Source organism: Melanostigma gelatinosum, assembly GCF_949748355.1.
Source record: "Melanostigma gelatinosum genome assembly, chromosome: 2".
NCBI lineage: Eukaryota > Metazoa > Chordata > Actinopteri > Perciformes > Zoarcidae > Melanostigma > Melanostigma gelatinosum.
In genome coordinates, this window is record NC_136635.1 from 20,321,961 (window position 1) to 20,339,371 (window position 17,411).

The window sequence follows — 17,411 nt, forward strand, 5'->3', positions numbered from 1 at the left end:
TCTGTAAGGTTATCCTAGAAGACCGAATCCACTTAACAACCCCTTACGGTTTTAGAAGTAATCCTAGCCGTTAAAACCTAACCTGGCATTTACCAAGAGCACGGATCCAGAAGAGGGAAGCTGCCATAACCGACGCGACTGGTAGGAGCGCCCGGGGTCAGGGTGGCCCCTCGACCGAGTGCACTCAGACCGGAGGAAGCAGGGTAGACGTCAGGAGTAACGGCAGTTAGAAGAGCCAGGCGAGTTCCCTCGCAAGAACACCAGCTCGACAATCTTTTAATAGAGAGCTGAGTCAGTAAGTAGCCCCGTATCGGGCCAGAAGTACCCCAGGATCTAACAGATGGCATTATGTAAACATTGCTCCCTGCAATGGAGACACAATCACAGTGGTGAATGTGTACCAACGCTTTCTCTGTGCGGGCCTCTTTCACAACGCTGTGAAATACCTGAGTTGCGTGGTATCTGACATGTGTGTGTGGACAACACAGCTCCTGTGAGGGTCAAACGGCTATTGAAGCTATCCTGGGTACAAGAACTCATGCCCGCTCTTGATCCGTTCTGCACCTTTGCTTCAGGTCCAGTGAGACAGTCCGTTATACAACAGCAGACAGACACTGCATGGAAAACAGCAGAGATCAGTATGAATCCTTCTGAGTGCCAGTGTTGTAGTGCTTCTGTAAATTGTGTTATGTCATGGTATCTGCCTGCACTTATTCAGGGTAATCAGTGATTCATTAATTAAGGGTGTTGATCAACTGAGTCCATGCAGCATTACAGGCTATTCTTTGAGTTCATTACAGTAGATTCACACATACACACAGATTTACGCTGCAGGCGTCACAGATCGTGAATTAATCTCTGAGCTAAAAATAAAAAATAAGAGCGTGGGCAGAAAAAAACATATGCAAACACCGCGAAACCCACGGCTTCGCCCTCATTTCCTCACACGTCCATTCAGATGTTTTGATAACACACAGCTGGTCCAGACCCCTCAGCAGTCTGGTTTAAATATCACACAAATACACGCGTTTCCTTCTACAGTCCAAACATGCCAGTTCATCAAGACACCCGCATCCTGCCATATGACAAGCAGATGAAGACGGAAGGAGGGAGTGCTTGCCAGCAGCGCCAGTCTCGCAGGCAGAGAGTGGCAGACACCATGTGATGTTGTGAGTAAAGAAAGCAGGAAAAAAAATGTGATTTGTGAAGCAGGAGGAAAACAGGCAACCATTGTTGCCTGTTTTAACAGCAAAGCAATTAAACACAAACACTTCACTTCAGAGGATGAACTGCAGACACATAAAAGTGCCTTCTGGTACAGACATATATCGCAGGCTCTGTTCTTTGCAAAACGGGAGGAGTAAAGTGACAAAAATCCGCATGAGCATGTATTTTTCATTTAATTCAAAAGTGTTTTGGAGGCTTTTCCTAATCCGAAGAGATGCAGAGCATTCACAGCACATCAGGAGCGTGTAATCCTTTGATTTAAGCTGACAGATAAAAATCATGAATCCCCAAAACTGGGTTTGCAAAGGTCTCACCCAGAAAGAGGAATACATTTGTAATGCAGACCACAAAAGGTTTGTTTGGTTTCTGCTTAGACTGGATCAAAACATGAAGACATGAAATGTAGGAGCACATCTGAAAAAGAGGAAAGGGAAAGAGAGAAGAGTAAGAAAGTAGCAGTGAAAGAGAGAGACAGAGAGAGGTGGTGGCAAATGGACTCTCGTGGTGGTGGATCTGACACACTGACAGGCCAAGCCATACACAGAGCAGTCTCCTCCCCTCTCTGGCCTGGCCTATATTAACTCTCCCTGGAGCGCCACCTCACAACCAGAGGCACATGGAGTAGGATAAGACATCGGCAAAAGCTCTGACAAAAGAGTCACGTACACAGGGAGGCACTCGACTGCGCTCTTCACCTGTCTGCTGGTCAAACTGGCAGTGTTGGATTTACAGTTTAAACCCTCCCGGATGGACCGTTAACTTCTGTACCATGTTGCTCGGGTCGTCTCAGGAGAATGTCAGCTCTGGTAAGTGGCAGGAAGGTTACATACGAAATAAGCGACAAGTAGACACGCATGAATGTGTCATGTTAGTGATGTTGAGGATGTTTCTGTTTTTGCCTGGATTCTAGGCAAAACCTCTTCAACAAAGCGAACAGGTGGTGATGTGTGTTGTTATGATGTTATGATGATGATGTTATGCAAGTGAAAGTGTGATTAACAGCAGATTAACATAGACAGCAACTTCGTTCGTCACACAAGCGATACGCAACAAACAAGTTTGCAACAGTTCAGTGTTTGTTTTGTCTAATGACCACAAAGCATTGCAGCAACATGGCAGCAGCAGTGGCATTGGTAGCCTATGTCATCCCAACTAACTTACACAGTCAAAGACTTGATGTCAACTCTTTGTCTCATGAACAAGGGGAGTCCTGCTGCAGACTTTGCACTGACTGCGATACAAATAACACAAGAGGAAGATTATTTTTTGAATCTGTCATCTCCAAAACAATCAGAAAGTGAGGAAATTGACACCAACAGATAGGGTCAGCTTTACCCTGACCTCTTCTCATTCATCTACCGTGGAGGGTAAAGAGCACTCATATGGGCACACAAGTGCCAACACCTTATCTAAAAATCAGAGTTTTAATGATTAATGTAACTTCAATCAGAAGCAATGCAACCATGGTGCCAGAGGCCAGTGGGACGTAATCATATGAGCAAGAAATATGGTCTGATGAAAGGAAAATGTACGCTGTCTCTCTTAGTTTCTGACGTGTGGAAGATGTCAGTCTTTACTGAAGTGCCTTCGAGCAAAGACATTGCATTAACTTGACCTCTGACCTTCCAATAGAGGAGGGGGATCAAAGCTTGGATCAATAAAGTTTCATCTTAGCAGGATTTACTAAATATTCATTGTAAACCTAAGGAATGAAAAACAGAAACTCTTCTTGAAACTATCCTTTCTTTTAAAAAATAAATAAATCAAGATAGATAAACTCAGAGTGGCCTAACTTAGACATATATATATATATCAGCAAACCAAATAAGGCTCTAAATTGCATTAATTATAAGTCCCAATTGTCATCGCTCTTTAAGATCTAGCTAATCTTGTGAGATATTATAATTATATATTATTACTCGATATTATTGCACGAGACAAAGCATCGTTATGAACCACGATCTCACTATCAGCCAAAAATACAAGAGCTAATAAAAGGTATATCGTGTCTTCTCTCAGCTGGTCCGACTAATAACCGAAACAAGTCGCTCTCCGAGTGTGTCGCATCCCGCTCAGTCCGCATGCAGTTTCTGTTCTCCATCGCAGAGCCCATCCCGGCCTGTGAGAGGGATCTGCATTCTCGGGCACATGGGTTCCCACATGGTCTGCCTGCGGATGCTAATGCTGCGGCTGTGATGCTGCTTGCTGCCTGCACGCCCATCGGTCTGCCAGTCACAGCATCCACAGTGAGAGAGGACCAGACGCGGTAGACTAGTACAGGACACCGCAGTCGGAATGAGGGATCTGAACGGAGAAAAGTAGCGCCTTCCTTGATCTCCTGACTCTGTTGTGCTCGGGATGTGTAAACTTCGCGGAGATTAGATGTGAGGGCGGACTAACTGACGGAGAAACACCCTGCGCTTCTCGCTGCCAGATGGACTTTTTAAATCCGCAAGCCGCAGTGAGTGAACCGTCGATTTTTCTCACTGACACCATTAATGCATTACGTGCCCTAATCCGAAAACAACGTTAATACCCACCGACGGCAAAAACTAATTGGGAAAACAAATCGTGGATCACTCCGGAAAACAGCACCATATTTGCAAATGATTAAAATAGAAAGCAAAGACAAAGAAGGGACAAGTCAGACACGCGATTTTCAGCGTCTGGTCTGCAGCATTTTGTGTACCCACCAGTTTTGGATTTTTTTCATCTCTCATTTTCGGCAGTAAAATAGGATACAATTATTTATCCTCATCCCTTATCATTGGCCAGTTTGTTCACATTTTAAGGAGCGGTAAAAAAAATCAAGCAAGCATCTTTCTGTCTTTCTTCATATGTTTGTTTCTACTAGGACCATGCCTATTAACAGGACTATGATATATGTTTTTGCAGCAGTGGTTTAACTTTATTTAACGTGCTATGATGATATGCTACATATAGATGATCACAGCACTCTTGTTTACTGCAGAATATTATTGGCACCTATGCTCTTATCATTGCATCCATAAACCTGTAAATACTGAGTTGGATTTTGAATCCGCCGCTGTCACGTGATCTCACACAAACACATGTTGTTAATGACTCCTGTTGCATTCAAGTACTGCTCGAAGCTCCCATGTGTAATGTAAAAACGACCGTTTAGGCGTTGTGTTACTAATATACTCAACAATATCTGATATGTTACGGTGTCTAAGACTTCCACAAATATGCACTGCTACTTACTATGCGCTGCAATTTGCTTTTTGTAACTGTATATTTTTCATATAATTTCAAAAATCGGCCAACAATCCTTTAACATTGCCGCAAAATACCACTTCAACTATCACATTGATAAGAATTCTCACGGTAGTAGAGGTATATCCGACTGTCCTTGAAGGCAGCGTCGTGACGTCACGCTGTCTTCCATCGCTCTGCCCAGCCTCAATGGCGATTGCAATGGATCCGCAGAGCGGCAGCGGAGCTCGGTCAAACCTCGTCTGGGTTTGATTAAGCACATAACGAATCTAATGCTACGAATACGGACTGTAAGTCATGTACTATATGTCTATTATTGTCACTATTACTGACATTGAATGCCATTTCAATGAAGATTTGGGTCGTTTTTAACGATTTAAGCGAGGTCGGCTTTGTGCTGCTTAGCGCGAGGAGAGCCGTACCACGTAGTCAGAAGCCTCCGCCAACAACACCTCCTTTGTTCACTTTGTCGGAGGATTTCTCTTTAACCTCACGTTTACATGTTAATGAAACGGGCATGGTTCGTTGAAATCGTAGTTTCCCTTATAATATGGTGTATGTGGTCATGTTGTGACATATTAGAAGACCCAGTAGACTGGATGTGTCTCGGTAGCTAGCTTGTCAGCTCGCCGTGATGCTTCCATTCCTGACTTTTTCCGCCTGCCAGTCACAGACTCCATGAAGACCAAGAACATTTAACGCTCAGAATTAAGACCGTTTTCCTTCAATGTGTGATATGTAACCTCAGCTAATTATCTGGTTGATCTCTTTATATTTCATCGATACCCAAAAACCGGACTAGCAAGCGCCTAAACCGGGTGGGGGAGGTCTAGTTTCCATTACTGGCACCACGTTGAACCTAAAGCCGGTGAACGAGTCGGCTTGTTGTTTGTTGGCTCTTGTGAAATCCCCAACATGTTTATTAAGAGCTAGCTTTCACTACGTTTTCGTGCAACGGTGGAAAAGTACTATTGCAAAACTATGGACTTGTAACCCTTCTATCCTGGCACAACATTGCGTTTTGTTCCTAACCTTATTTTTGTTGTTTTTCTCTTGTCTTTTAGGTTATACCCAAGTAAAATGGAGGATAGTTTTGATTGCGACTGTGGCGAACTTGAGCCACCTGATCATTGAGAGTAAAACATTATTTTGAAGACTTAAAGGCCAGACTCATTTCAGTTTTATAGATCAGGTGACTTGACTAGTTATAAACAAAAACAGAAGAAAAAACAACAACACATGAAGCTGCTCAGGACCAGTCAAACACTGAATGTATCCTCACTGTAAGGATGCAACTACATGCTTTTATAGTTTACTTTAGTCTCTGTGCTTTTTAATTGGCCTTAAAGACCATTCCATTGCAGTCTGTCATCATTAGTTTATTTAAACTGTTCACTTAAAGATATCTACACATCCAGGATCGGAAGACAAATTATATTTCTAATATTATCCCCTTACTCAAGATGGAACAAAGATTGCACCACACATCAGTGCCCCAAATCTGAAAGTGACAGATAGACGGCGGGGGGGAGGGGGGGGGGACTCAGTAGTCGTCTATACAGGGGTCAGTCAGCTCAGCCGCTGAAGCAGTGGAGGGATTGTCGGATAAATTCCTCTGTCGGTGATACATTTGGAAACGGGCCAAAGAGACCATACATTAAGAAACAGCAGAAGCTTGGCGTAAAAGCCGAAAACAGTCGTCATGGCAGAGAAGTTTGAGTCACTGATGAACATCCACGGCTTCGACCTGGGTTCTCGCTACATGGACCTGAAGCCGCTGGGCTATGGAGGGAACGGCCTGGTGTTCTCAGCCGTGGACACAGACTGTGACAAGCGTGTAGCCGTGAAGAAAATCATCTTGACGGACCCCCAGAGTGTGAAGCACGCCCTGCGAGAAATCAAGATTATTAGACGCCTTGACCACGACAACATTGTCAAGGTACGTTTGCTCAAAAAAAGCAAAGAGAATTAATCTGATTTTCTGGGGTTGTAAAAAGAGCTTGTGTCCAAATTAAAAACTGATGTTCAACACTGACACGTCTTCTTATGTCACCAGGTGTTTGAGACATTGGGCCCCAACGGTCGCAGGTTAACGGAGGATGTGGTGTCCCTGACGGAGGTCAACTCTGTCTACATTGTGCAGGAGTACATGGAGACGGACCTGTGTCAGCTGCTGGAGAGGGGCCTTCTGTCTGAGGACCATGCCAGGCTCTTCATGTACCAGCTCCTCAGGGGCCTTAAGTACATCCACTCTGCCAATGTGCTGCACCGCGACCTCAAGCCTGCAAACCTGTTTGTCAACACAGAGGACCTGGTACTGAAGATCGGGGACTTTGGGCTGGCCCGTATCATGGACCCACACTATTCTCATAAGGTATGGCCAGTCTTTGGGTAGCTGTTGTGTTTGAGGAGAGAATGCTATTTTATTTTTTTAATGGGGCTTTGCGATGACTGTTGAAATGCTGTTCAAAGAAGAGCTTTAAGAAGAGCAGATATAGCAAATGGTTTCCTAAAGATGAGTGCTTTGTTGCTCTGACACATGATGTTTGCTTTATTGCCCAGTAACGTGGTTCCCACCCCCACGGTGACAGTTTCACAGCAGGAAGTAAACAAGACAGGATGTGGTTCCTTGAGGTAACGCCTCTATTTCCTTTGTCAGGAGAAGTGAGGCTGCGGAAAACCCAGCCATGGGAACTTTTTAGGTGAATAAAGTTTGAAGTGAAAAAGGGCTCCATTACAAGTCTAAATATACAGATGCGTGAGTCCATGATTTTGTGGTTTAACAAAGATTAAGATAATCCTCGTTCTTAGGTGAGAAAAATACAGCAAATATTCAAATGTAGCATTCCCAAAACGTGCAGGTTCAGCCTTGAGCCTTTGTTAGCTTCTAATGGGAATGTTGAACGCTTCAGGCTGCAGCGGATCAGTTACGGACGTTCTGCTTTACAATATATACAGATTTATTTGTATCAGCGTCATTACTTAATTTCCACACCTGTGAGTCAAGCATATTGGGTCTCAGAGAAGGCTGTTTTCTTTGTGTTACCGACCCTTTCCTTGTCTCAGATGCAAACGTAATGTAAACCAGGGCATTAAAAGCTAGATGTTGACACACCCAATCCGAGATGTACATATTTGAATGCTCTCTCTAAACCCAGAGTTTTGTTTGTGAGGCAGTGTAATGGTAGCAGTAGGTTGTGGTTGTCTTTTGTGTGAGAAGAGTGTGGAGCATCCTGTCTACTTGTAGCCAGGTGGAAGGCCTGCATTGCCCTTGTGTGTTTCTGTCACCTTATGAAGGATGGGGAAATTCCAGTCAAAGGCCATATGGTGGTGTGATGTGAGGAAATGCCTCCCCCCACTCTCTCTCGCTAGCTGCTGGATCTCTTTCCGAGCGCAGAGGCAGTCAGATACTCGCGTGTGTCTCAGATTAGTCATTGAAGGGTCTGAAGTGGGCTCACGTGATGAGATCCCTCTGGCTGGGTCTGCCTCATTCATATCCCTTACACAGCCTGGATTCCTGCTACAGCATACGTCACTCTGAGACAAACTTACACACACTTGTTTACCAGAACTGCTCATTTCCAGCACACCACCATCATGTTTTTGTAGTCTAGTCACATTTTCAGCTCAGATTTCTATATTTTCACATGAGTCATATGTTAATTGGAGGCAATAGCTATCTCTGCAATAGAAAGAGGAAGGCGAGGTCTTGTAGTTGCCGGGAAGAAGTAAGTTTCTCACACAGTTAAGTCACTATAGCCACCCACACAGCATTACTGCACTTCTCCCTTACATCAGAGTTTGCCATGTGGGCTGTTTTCCCTCTATACAAGCAGTTTTTCCTGATACGAAACATTGAAAAGCTGCTTGGCTGGGATCAGCTCTCTTGTGTTTGACTATTGTCTGCCGTAGCACTGCGGCAGACTACCGCTGCTCTGTTTTTGTCAAGAATACAAATGCTGTAGTCATGTAGTCAGACTGACTTTAACGGGCTTTGACCCGGCTGTCGTTTCCAAACCGTGTTGCTGCGATTCGTCTGTCTCTGCTATGATAACAATGGTGGTGGGGGGAGGGAGAACTGTGAAGTCTCGACCAGCCGCCTTTTCAGGGCACCTATGTTCATCTGATTGAGTGTGCGTGTCTGGCGTTTCAGACGAAAATGAGGCTTGTTTGGAAATTCAGCCATCACCCCCAAATGACACTATGGTGCCCAGTGGAGTGTGGAGGCGTTGGTTTCAGTGTTGGCAGAACATTGTGGCGGAATCACTGGAGGCACATTTGCTTTCACAACCACCCTCTACTTCTAGTAGACGGGGGGAGTCGGGGCAGCTGGGTGACAGAGTACATGTTATTTGAATAATGTTGTTCCTAAATAAAGAAGGGCTCGTTGCCAGCGAACCTCACTTTGTGTAGTATCAGTAATGTGTTGTATGGATTTATGCACCAGTGCTATAGGCACAAGGCATTTGTTCCAGCTTTATTGCCCACTTTACTATTTTATTTGTATCATTTGGGTTGACAGAAAAACCACCTCCTCATGATTTCCATCAGGTTTATGATCCTGAATGGTTCTGTTCCAAGTATACTGTATGAAGCTTGCCAAGAGTACCTGTGTTTCTGGGATGTCTTTCCTTTGAGAAAGCAGGCTGTTCCTGCCTGTGTGAACCTTAAGGCCAGCCCTCGCGGTGGCCCAGGATCAAGAATGGCAAGAATTCACGTGCCCTCATCCAGCTTTCCAACCCTGATTCCCCTCCTTTTCCCAGCCAGCCCTTTGTGCTGCTGTGGGAGCCTTTCTCAAGGCCTTATTTGAAGCTGCCTGTGTTTCCAGTTGTAACCGCCTTTTTTAACAAGAGTACTGTAGATATAACACGCACCCATTTAGGTTTAGCATTAGTTGTGTTTAAGCAAGACATTTTGGTTTTACACAAGGTTACTCCAGGATAGTGCAACGCATTTAACATGTACCATATAGTACCACAGTGATATAACATCTGTCAGTGTGGCAACATGTGTTTTCAAGGGGACATCCAGTCTAGTTTTCACTGGTTACATCAGAATGTGTTTATTCGATCTGTTGTAAAGAGATAATAACAGGGACACTTTCATGACTTTTATAAGAAGGCGGTGGAAGGTTCACAGAGGTCTTTTACAAAACCACAGCTGCAAGAACGAACACACACACACACTTGACCTAAATATTCACCCAGCAACAGGCCTGTCTGGCACCAGACTTCACAGGATCTAACCGTAAAAATGCTGGGAGGTCGACTAATGGCTTAATAAATATCAGAGACGTGGTTTCACTTATTTCCCCAAGCTTTAAACCTATCCTGCAGTTTCTTGCAACTAATAGTTGTTTTTTATCATGGAACCAAAAATAGCAAGAAGTATGGTGATCAGACCTTTCAGATTTTTTTCCTTGACTGTGTTTTTATATAGGTTTATAGTGGCTTACTTTACTGTCAGAAGTACATATAACGTGAATGTTATCATTTATAAAGGCTTTGATTACTAGAGGGTTTGCTCGTTTGTTCCTATAATGTTGGGAAAGCAGTTTGGCTGAAGTATTGTCGCCCCGGTAAGACGTACCTTGAATCCAGTATTTTAATCATTGCTCTGAGCCCGTCTTTCTCGACTGCCTGTAGCGGAACCATGTCCTTGCATAGCTGGATCGTTGTTGCGTTCGTAATGTCGCTCCACCGCTTGCTTTTCTTGTCATATGCAGTGCCCCGAGCAAATGCCTCTTCAAACGATGTCTGATCCTTTGGCTTCCCTGTTTTACTCTCGTTAACGTTACTGGTTGACTGCCTCGAATCCGACGGCCGTCATCACACTCTTCGTATTCCAACACATGTTTTCTGCTGAGGTGATGGAGTAAGATGCTCGTGTTACCACCAGCTGCAACAACAGTGGCTCGACAAACTTGCAAAAAGTCGGATTTTTTAAAACCAAAACACTTCCAAAGAGCAGACCCAGCTCCTCTCTTGGGCACAGACTCTATCGGTGCATCTCTGGTCTGTCTTTGTTCATCCTGCATCGCTCTTTTCTGTTCGTTAATATGACGTTACTGTAGTGACGGAGCCTCTCGCTGTTAACAGACTGTTGTGCTAGCTGGCTAGCTGCATGTCGTTCGGCGATGAAATTTTATAAATTATTAGTGTTACAAATTGTTTATTTGTCACAAACTGTTGTGTCGTGGTGTTTTGCCCTGTTAAAGAGCGTTAGTTGTAGGTTATTAATTGTTGTTAGAACCGTGATTAGAGGTCTCTCTCAATACACTTAAGACAAGTAACTCCGACTGTAGCTCTCATAGCGACGAACAATATATTTAGCTGCCTGTTGAGTTACAGCAGTTGTTTCGGCTGTGCACCGGTATGACGGTGTGAAAAATTCATATCATAGGGGAAATTAAAAACGGTATACCGCCCAGCACTACTGCTATTTACAGTGGCTTGCCTGTGAAATTATTCACGTGTGGGTGGGTGGGTTAAGACTAAAATACATTCAGTGCCAGCAAGGAAATCTTCAGTCACTGGCTTCTGTGAAGCAGCACAGCTTCATCCTGCAATTGGAGGCTGGGCTGGTGGTGATCTCACTGACTCGTCACCAACCACCGTTGCTGACATGTGGTCAGACCTGCTGAGGGTTTCTGTGATAAACCGCAGCCAGAAACACTGAGGGAGCCTTTTATGAGTCACTAAATGTCAGCCCGGTCTGATCTAGATCAGGCGGTTAAGTTATTCGCCAACTGTTGCCAGCGGTATTGAGATGACTGACGCTTTAACTCCTGCCTCCGTGTCGTTGTAGTTAGTGGCACACTTGGAGATCAGTAAAAGTAAGGGGCGAGCTGGAGTGTTCAGCTAATGCACTGTAATGCCCTCAGCTGGTAGGCAAACTCTAATCTGCTCCTTTTTTTTTTAGTTCAGAGTCCATCTGCCAAAGAATTGTCCCGCTGCAGTGACCCAACACTCTCTCAAGATAACCGAATCTAAATCTGTTGCAATGATCTGCTAAGCTGGTTGCAGATATTTCTCCACTGTGACCACATTCATGCAGTTTATTGGCTGTTTCTCAGATTGGGTGCTGGACTGCTTTGCAAGTTTGAGTCTTAGGTGTTACCGGCCCTGTAATTCCCCATAAGCTTCACTGTTAAAGCCACTGCTGGACTCTGACATACATATTAGCTGCTAACCCGAAGACGGGAGTTGCATATACAGTCTACATGGCGAGTCATTTATAGGCACATCAAAACAGGAGCGACGCACTCGAGTATAGTGTGACGTAAAGTATTTGCGGCTAACTTAGGGCAGAAACTAAAGCCTGGCTCGGTGGTGAGCAGACCATTTTAGTCTGACCACAGACTTCCACTGCATGGGGGGGGGGGGCAGCGCGGGTGTTGTTTTACCTCCTCCCATCCCCCAATGTCCCCGTGTGTGCAGGCACACAGGTCAGTTTCCTTTGTGTTCAGTGCCCTGCTATGTGTGAGAGTGGAGTGCAGATTGGTGTCACTGGTCAGTGGAGAGTGTGGCAGCGGGGGATTATCCCGCTCTCTCTGACTGCTGACATGTCTGATCTCCCCCCTTTCATCTGTCTTTTCTCTCTGGGGTCTTTGTCGCCATGCTGTGTTGCGTACGTGACCAGCAGAGAGCAGGTCCGCCAAGGAGACTGCACGAGGGGTTATCAAGGTTAGCACGGACCAGCAGGCATGGTTTGTTCTGGAACTCGTGTTAGCAGCAGTGGTGTGTGGCGTACCCGGAGGCACAGGGAAGTCATGTCAACCTCATTTTATCTGTTACTGAGAGAAATTAGTTTTTAGAGCCTCATTAGCTGTGAACGAACCAGTGGTTTTGGGGGGGAAATCTGTCTGTTATGCTTTCTTGTAACTTTCAAAAAAAAAGTTATTTTCCTCATAAGAGTCCCACTAAATATGCCATGTCCCCTTCTATCACAGGGCCATCTCTCTGAAGGTCTGGTCACCAAGTGGTACAGGTCTCCTCGCCTGCTGCTGTCTCCTAACAACTACACCAAAGCCATCGACATGTGGGCGGCTGGCTGCATCTTTGCAGAGATGCTCACAGGGAAAACCCTCTTTGCAGGTAAATGTTGACTTTGTTTCCTGCCTCTGACTCACTTAACGCCTCACACAAACGTACCAGCAAGTAGTCTTTAAAACCAGACGGGGTGACTCTGAGGTAAATATGGAGAACAGGTCTGAGGCATATGTTAAGGTCTTTGTTCAGAACTAACGAGACATTGGCCCAAAGTCGGTTTGCTTTTACTTTCCCGATTGCAGTCTTTTGCACATGCAGCTGGAGCTGTGAGGCGGACTCTTCTTATTTGTTCGAAATTGCCTTGAGCTGAACACAAGACAAATAACATCTCTGTTCTCGTGATCGGCTGCGCTCGGCCTCTCCCAAAATACAGTCACTCAGTCACGCAGTTGTTCAGTGTTGTGTGACCCTTCAGAGAGAGTGTCTCACGTTTGTCTGCCTGGTGTTTCAGGAGCCCACGAGTTGGAGCAGATGCAGCTGATCCTGGAGTCCATCCCCGTGCTGCGTGAGGAAGACCGACAGGAGCTCCACAGCGTCATCCCCGTTTTCATCCGCAACGACATGTCCAAGCCTCACACGCCGCTGGCCAAGCTGCTGCCTGACATCAGTCCCCAGGGTGAGTACCACTTCCTTATTCATTCACAGTTGCTCACAAGCTCAACATATTGTCGTGAACACAGACCAAAGGCAGGGGTCAGGATCTCGTGTCTCATAATTCACATTTCTTACTTGATGATCTCAACGTCCTCCCTCTCTGCAGCCCTGGATTTCCTGGAGAAGATCCTGACCTTTAACCCCATGGATCGTCTCACTGCGGAGGAGGCCCTGGCCCACCCCTATATGGTTGACTACTCCTTCCCCCTCGACGAGCCCGTCTCTCTGCACCCCTTCCACATTGAGGACGAAGTAGATGATATCCTGCTCATGGACCAGAGCCACAGCCACACCTGGGACAGGTATGCTCTCTCTCGCAAACACCTGCTCTCTGTGACCAGGCTCACACATGCAAAGTTATATATATTTCCCATGGTCTGACATTTTGAGCTTTCGTTTCAGTGGGGAATATTTTGCTTTGCTCTCTAACTAAGCAGTAAATATATGAATATGCAGATCACGTGACCAGAAAAAACGAACATGGTGTGCTTGCATAGTTAGATCTTGTAATGGAGTTTTGTCATTTTGTGCACGTGTTTGGTTACTGAAGTCTCTCTTTGATACTCTTCTCAGGTATCATGAGAGCCAGCTGTCGGAGGCGGACTGGCACTTGCACAGCACCCACGACCCAGATGAAGTTCAGGTCGACCCGCGGGCTCTCTCTGATGTGACGGACGAGGAGGAGGTTCAGGTGTGTTTGAATCTTCATACTCCTGTTCGAACAAGTAGTTTTTATTTATCTTTACTTTATACACATTTTAATGCTTTAGATAGTATGCAAATGTGCTTCCCAAATGTGAGGATGCATAGTGTTCTAAAAAAAGAATACCTACAAAATTGAAAATACTTCCAGTGTTGCAATCCAAAGCTTTACAGGGATAACATGACTGATTTTAAATGGACTTTTTGCTGAGTTTGCTGAGGCTAACTGGTGGCTGTTGTCCGTTTCCAGGTGGATCCTCGTAAATATGCTGATGGAGATCGGGAGAAGTTCTTGGATGAGCCGTCCTTTGACTACTCCACCATGTTCCAGCCAGAGCGATCCTGGCAGGAAGACCACCACGAGAACAAATACTGTGACTTGCAATGTAGCCACACCTGTAACTACAAGGCTGTGTCGTCCTCTTACTTGGACAACCTCATCTGGAGGGACAGTGAAGTCAACCACTACTACGAGCCCAAGCTCATCATCGACCTCTCCAACTGGAAGGAGCAGCAGAGCAAGGAGAAGGGCAAGGCCAAGAGCAAGTGCGAGAAGAACGGGCTGGTGAAGGCCCAGATCGCGCTGCAGGAGGCCGAGAAGACCCAGAGTCCGGTGGAGAAGGACAGCGAGCAGGAGAAACACCAGACGGAGAAGCCCCAAGGCCAGCAGAACCAAGGCTTTGACTTTGACTCCTTCATTGCCAGCACCATTAAACTGAGCCTGCAGCCAGAGCCCTGTCAGGAGGTGGCCCTCCTCCACGAGGTGGGCCTCCTGAACGAGCTCAACTCTTCCGTTTCCCAGCTGGAGGCTCCCCGCTCGGGCTCCATGTCCAAGTCCATAAGGCAGGAGAAGGAGGAGAAGTGCCTGGTCAACCTCGCCCAGTTGGGCGGAGGAGGGTCGGGTGTCGTCGGCGGGGACGGGGCCTGGCCCGCTCAGCCCTGGGAGAGCTTCGGCTGTGGGGAGCGAGTCGGGGAGAACGGCTGTTTGATAGACGAAGCATGCTGGGACATTCACAAAGAGGACCAGCTCCAGAAGGAGAGCACGTACACCAGCTACCTGGACCGCCTGTTCAGCCGGAAGGAAGAGGGGGCCGGAGAGACCGTGGCCAGCTCGGAGACGGAGCCCTCGGAGGGGAGAGAGCTGGACGAGAGCTTCCTCGGCAGGAACACGGAGATTGTCCTTAATGTTCAGCTGGACTCTCTGGCCCTGCCTGGCTTTGACAGCACCGATGACTTGCCGCTAAAATCCATCCAGGCGTCCCTCACCCCCTGCGCTGTCAAATGCTCCCCACAGGTCGCCCACAAAACATACAGCAGCATCTTCAAGCATCTTAATTAAAGAAATATATATCCTCCGACACAAAATCTAGGCAGTTTTGTTTATGTTGTTTTTTTTAGTTATGTTTGTTTTTTAACAATACGGTATATTATTGAACTTGAATCATTTCATACCTTTTTTTTATTATGGTTACTTTTAATTATTATTTTTTTTTTTTAAGAGTTGAGGGGTGATTTATTATATTTAAAGAGTTTGGGTTGTCACTCTGAGCCTTGGTCACCAGGCCTTCACGAGTTAATGTCTGCGTCCTCATTGCTAAACTGGCATGTCACTTGCACACTTAAGTACTGTAGAAGACTGGAAAGCAGGAGAGAAGCAACTAGAAGAAAGATGGATGGTGGTGTGACGTAAGGAAAGGGGCTAGACACCAACATTGCCTTTCCTGGGTGGAGATGCCGAGGAAAAAAAGGGGGATTTGGATGTCTTTTTTTTTTCCGTTTGACTTCATGACATTTTTCCCTGAAGAAAGCTTCCAAAATATCCCTTTCATACTGTAAATCTGACACATGATGCCAGCAGCAACCATTATCGTAGGCGTTAATGTAAATGTGTTATCTACCTCAAGGTAACAGCCGCGAGAGACACTCGAAGCCGCACTAGTGCTTTACACACATGACCATCGGGGTCGCGTAGATGAAATCGGTCTCACTTTAGCATTTAACATAGTGAGGTGTTAAAAAAGTAATCATTATTTATTTCTAGCAGATGTGCGATATTTATTTTATCAAAATGTGTTATTTCAATGTGATTATTGAAGATCTATGAGTTGGACAGACTTCCATTTTCATTTCGGCACTATATGGGCGTCTTTAAGTGTTCTTTTGTTTTATGGTAGGATGCAAATTCATCAGTTATGTTCTAAACGAAGTCGAGGCTTTCCATTTTCCACCAATATTATCCAAACGGATATCATTATTCTTGTTCATTTTTTTTTTTTTATTATTATTTATAGGTGCGCTCTGTCTTTAATGGAAAAACTGCTTTATGGTTTAAAGAAGCGCCTAAAAGTCTTAATTTTTTTTTTATCTAAGTGTAATGTTTAAAAGGAAATGCGTGCATGGAGGCAAGAGAAAGGTACATTAAAGTAATGGTGAGTATAAAGTATGTCAGTTTTAATTGTACGTTTTTTTTGTTAAATTTCTATGTGCTTTTTCCAGGCAAGCATGATGAATTAGGTTAAGGTGTAGCATGTAGAACACTTATGGACTTTCTTTTGTAATCATTGGTTCCCCTGTTCTACAAAATATCTCCAAATAAACTTACTGGCAAAGAGCTTAGCTTGTCTGTCTCCTTTCTGACCTGCTGACCTCAAGAGCCTTGTTGGTGGAAAGGAAATGCTGACACCTCTGGACTCAATTTTAATGTCAAAGCAGGCAGACTAAATTACACCGCAAGCGCTCTGGACACGAGCTTTGAATCGGCAGCTAAATGTAGCTCTGGCTCAGTCCGCCATATTTCAGAGCCGTCGACTTGGGACACTGATTCCCACCTGCTCTTAGGTGTGAAGCACTGCAGAGAAACGAGCAGGATTACAGAGCAAAGTGTTCACTTTCTGTTGTTCAATAGTGACGCATTACCTTACAGCATGACGCCATGTAATGTCCCGTCACAGGCAGCTTTACTTTGTTTCCAAACGTCTCTAAAGCTTGAACTGCCGCCGAGAGAACTCGACGAGCTGACGATCGGACTGTGTGGGAATGACGGGTTCCTGCAGGTTGAGGTGACCTCGTCGAAGTCACCCGATGGTCAGTTCGGGGATCACATGATGGACTTCTTTGAGGGTCATGTTAGTGTCTCTTGCAGTGGCGGCTGGTGGAACATGTTCTAGGTAGGGCCATCCTATCAATTTCAGCAAACATCCCAGTATGATTTAATGCAAAAAAAAATGTAAGTATCAAACACGCATTTTTACTTGGCAGTTAAATATTTAACATGTATTCCAACACGAAAACAATCAGTAAATAACACTTATATAATATAACATGTTCATTTATTGAGATGCCCCTATGGACCTCGTTATAGGAGGTAAAGATCAGGAGAAGTAAACATGAAGTGTAATTATGAATACTGATGTTAAATTAAGCTGTGATGAGTTTTCACTGTTAATTTAACATCTCTATTACATGTTGATGCCTCCATGACCAAGTTAAGCAGATGAGACTGAGGACAGCTATGTAGAAGAAAATATGTTCACTTTGTCT

The 17,411-nt window shown here is 45.2% G+C and overlaps 1 protein-coding gene across 3 annotated transcripts; it reads left to right on the plus strand.

Annotated features, from left to right (window-relative positions):
- Nucleotides 1–1,868: 1,868 nt before the first annotated feature.
- Nucleotides 1,869–16,483, plus strand: mapk6 (mitogen-activated protein kinase 6). Of its 3 annotated transcripts, none has more exons than XM_079283444.1 (8): nt 1,869–2,033; nt 5,529–6,403; nt 6,521–6,838; nt 12,416–12,560; nt 12,967–13,131; nt 13,276–13,471; nt 13,743–13,860; nt 14,122–16,483. In XM_079283444.1, the coding sequence occupies exons 2-8, from the start codon at nt 6,167–6,169 to the stop codon at nt 15,208–15,210; spliced, it is 2,268 nt and encodes a 755-aa protein (XP_079139570.1). In that variant the 5' UTR covers nt 1,869–2,033; nt 5,529–6,166; the 3' UTR covers nt 15,211–16,483. The 3 variants fall into 3 exon arrangements, with proteins under 3 accessions (XP_079139570.1, XP_079139571.1, XP_079139569.1); XM_079283445.1 differs by lacking the exon at nt 1,869–2,033 and adding an exon at nt 3,602–3,688; XM_079283443.1 differs by lacking the exon at nt 1,869–2,033 and adding an exon at nt 4,638–4,754.
- The last annotated feature ends 928 nt before the right edge of the window (nt 16,484–17,411 follow it).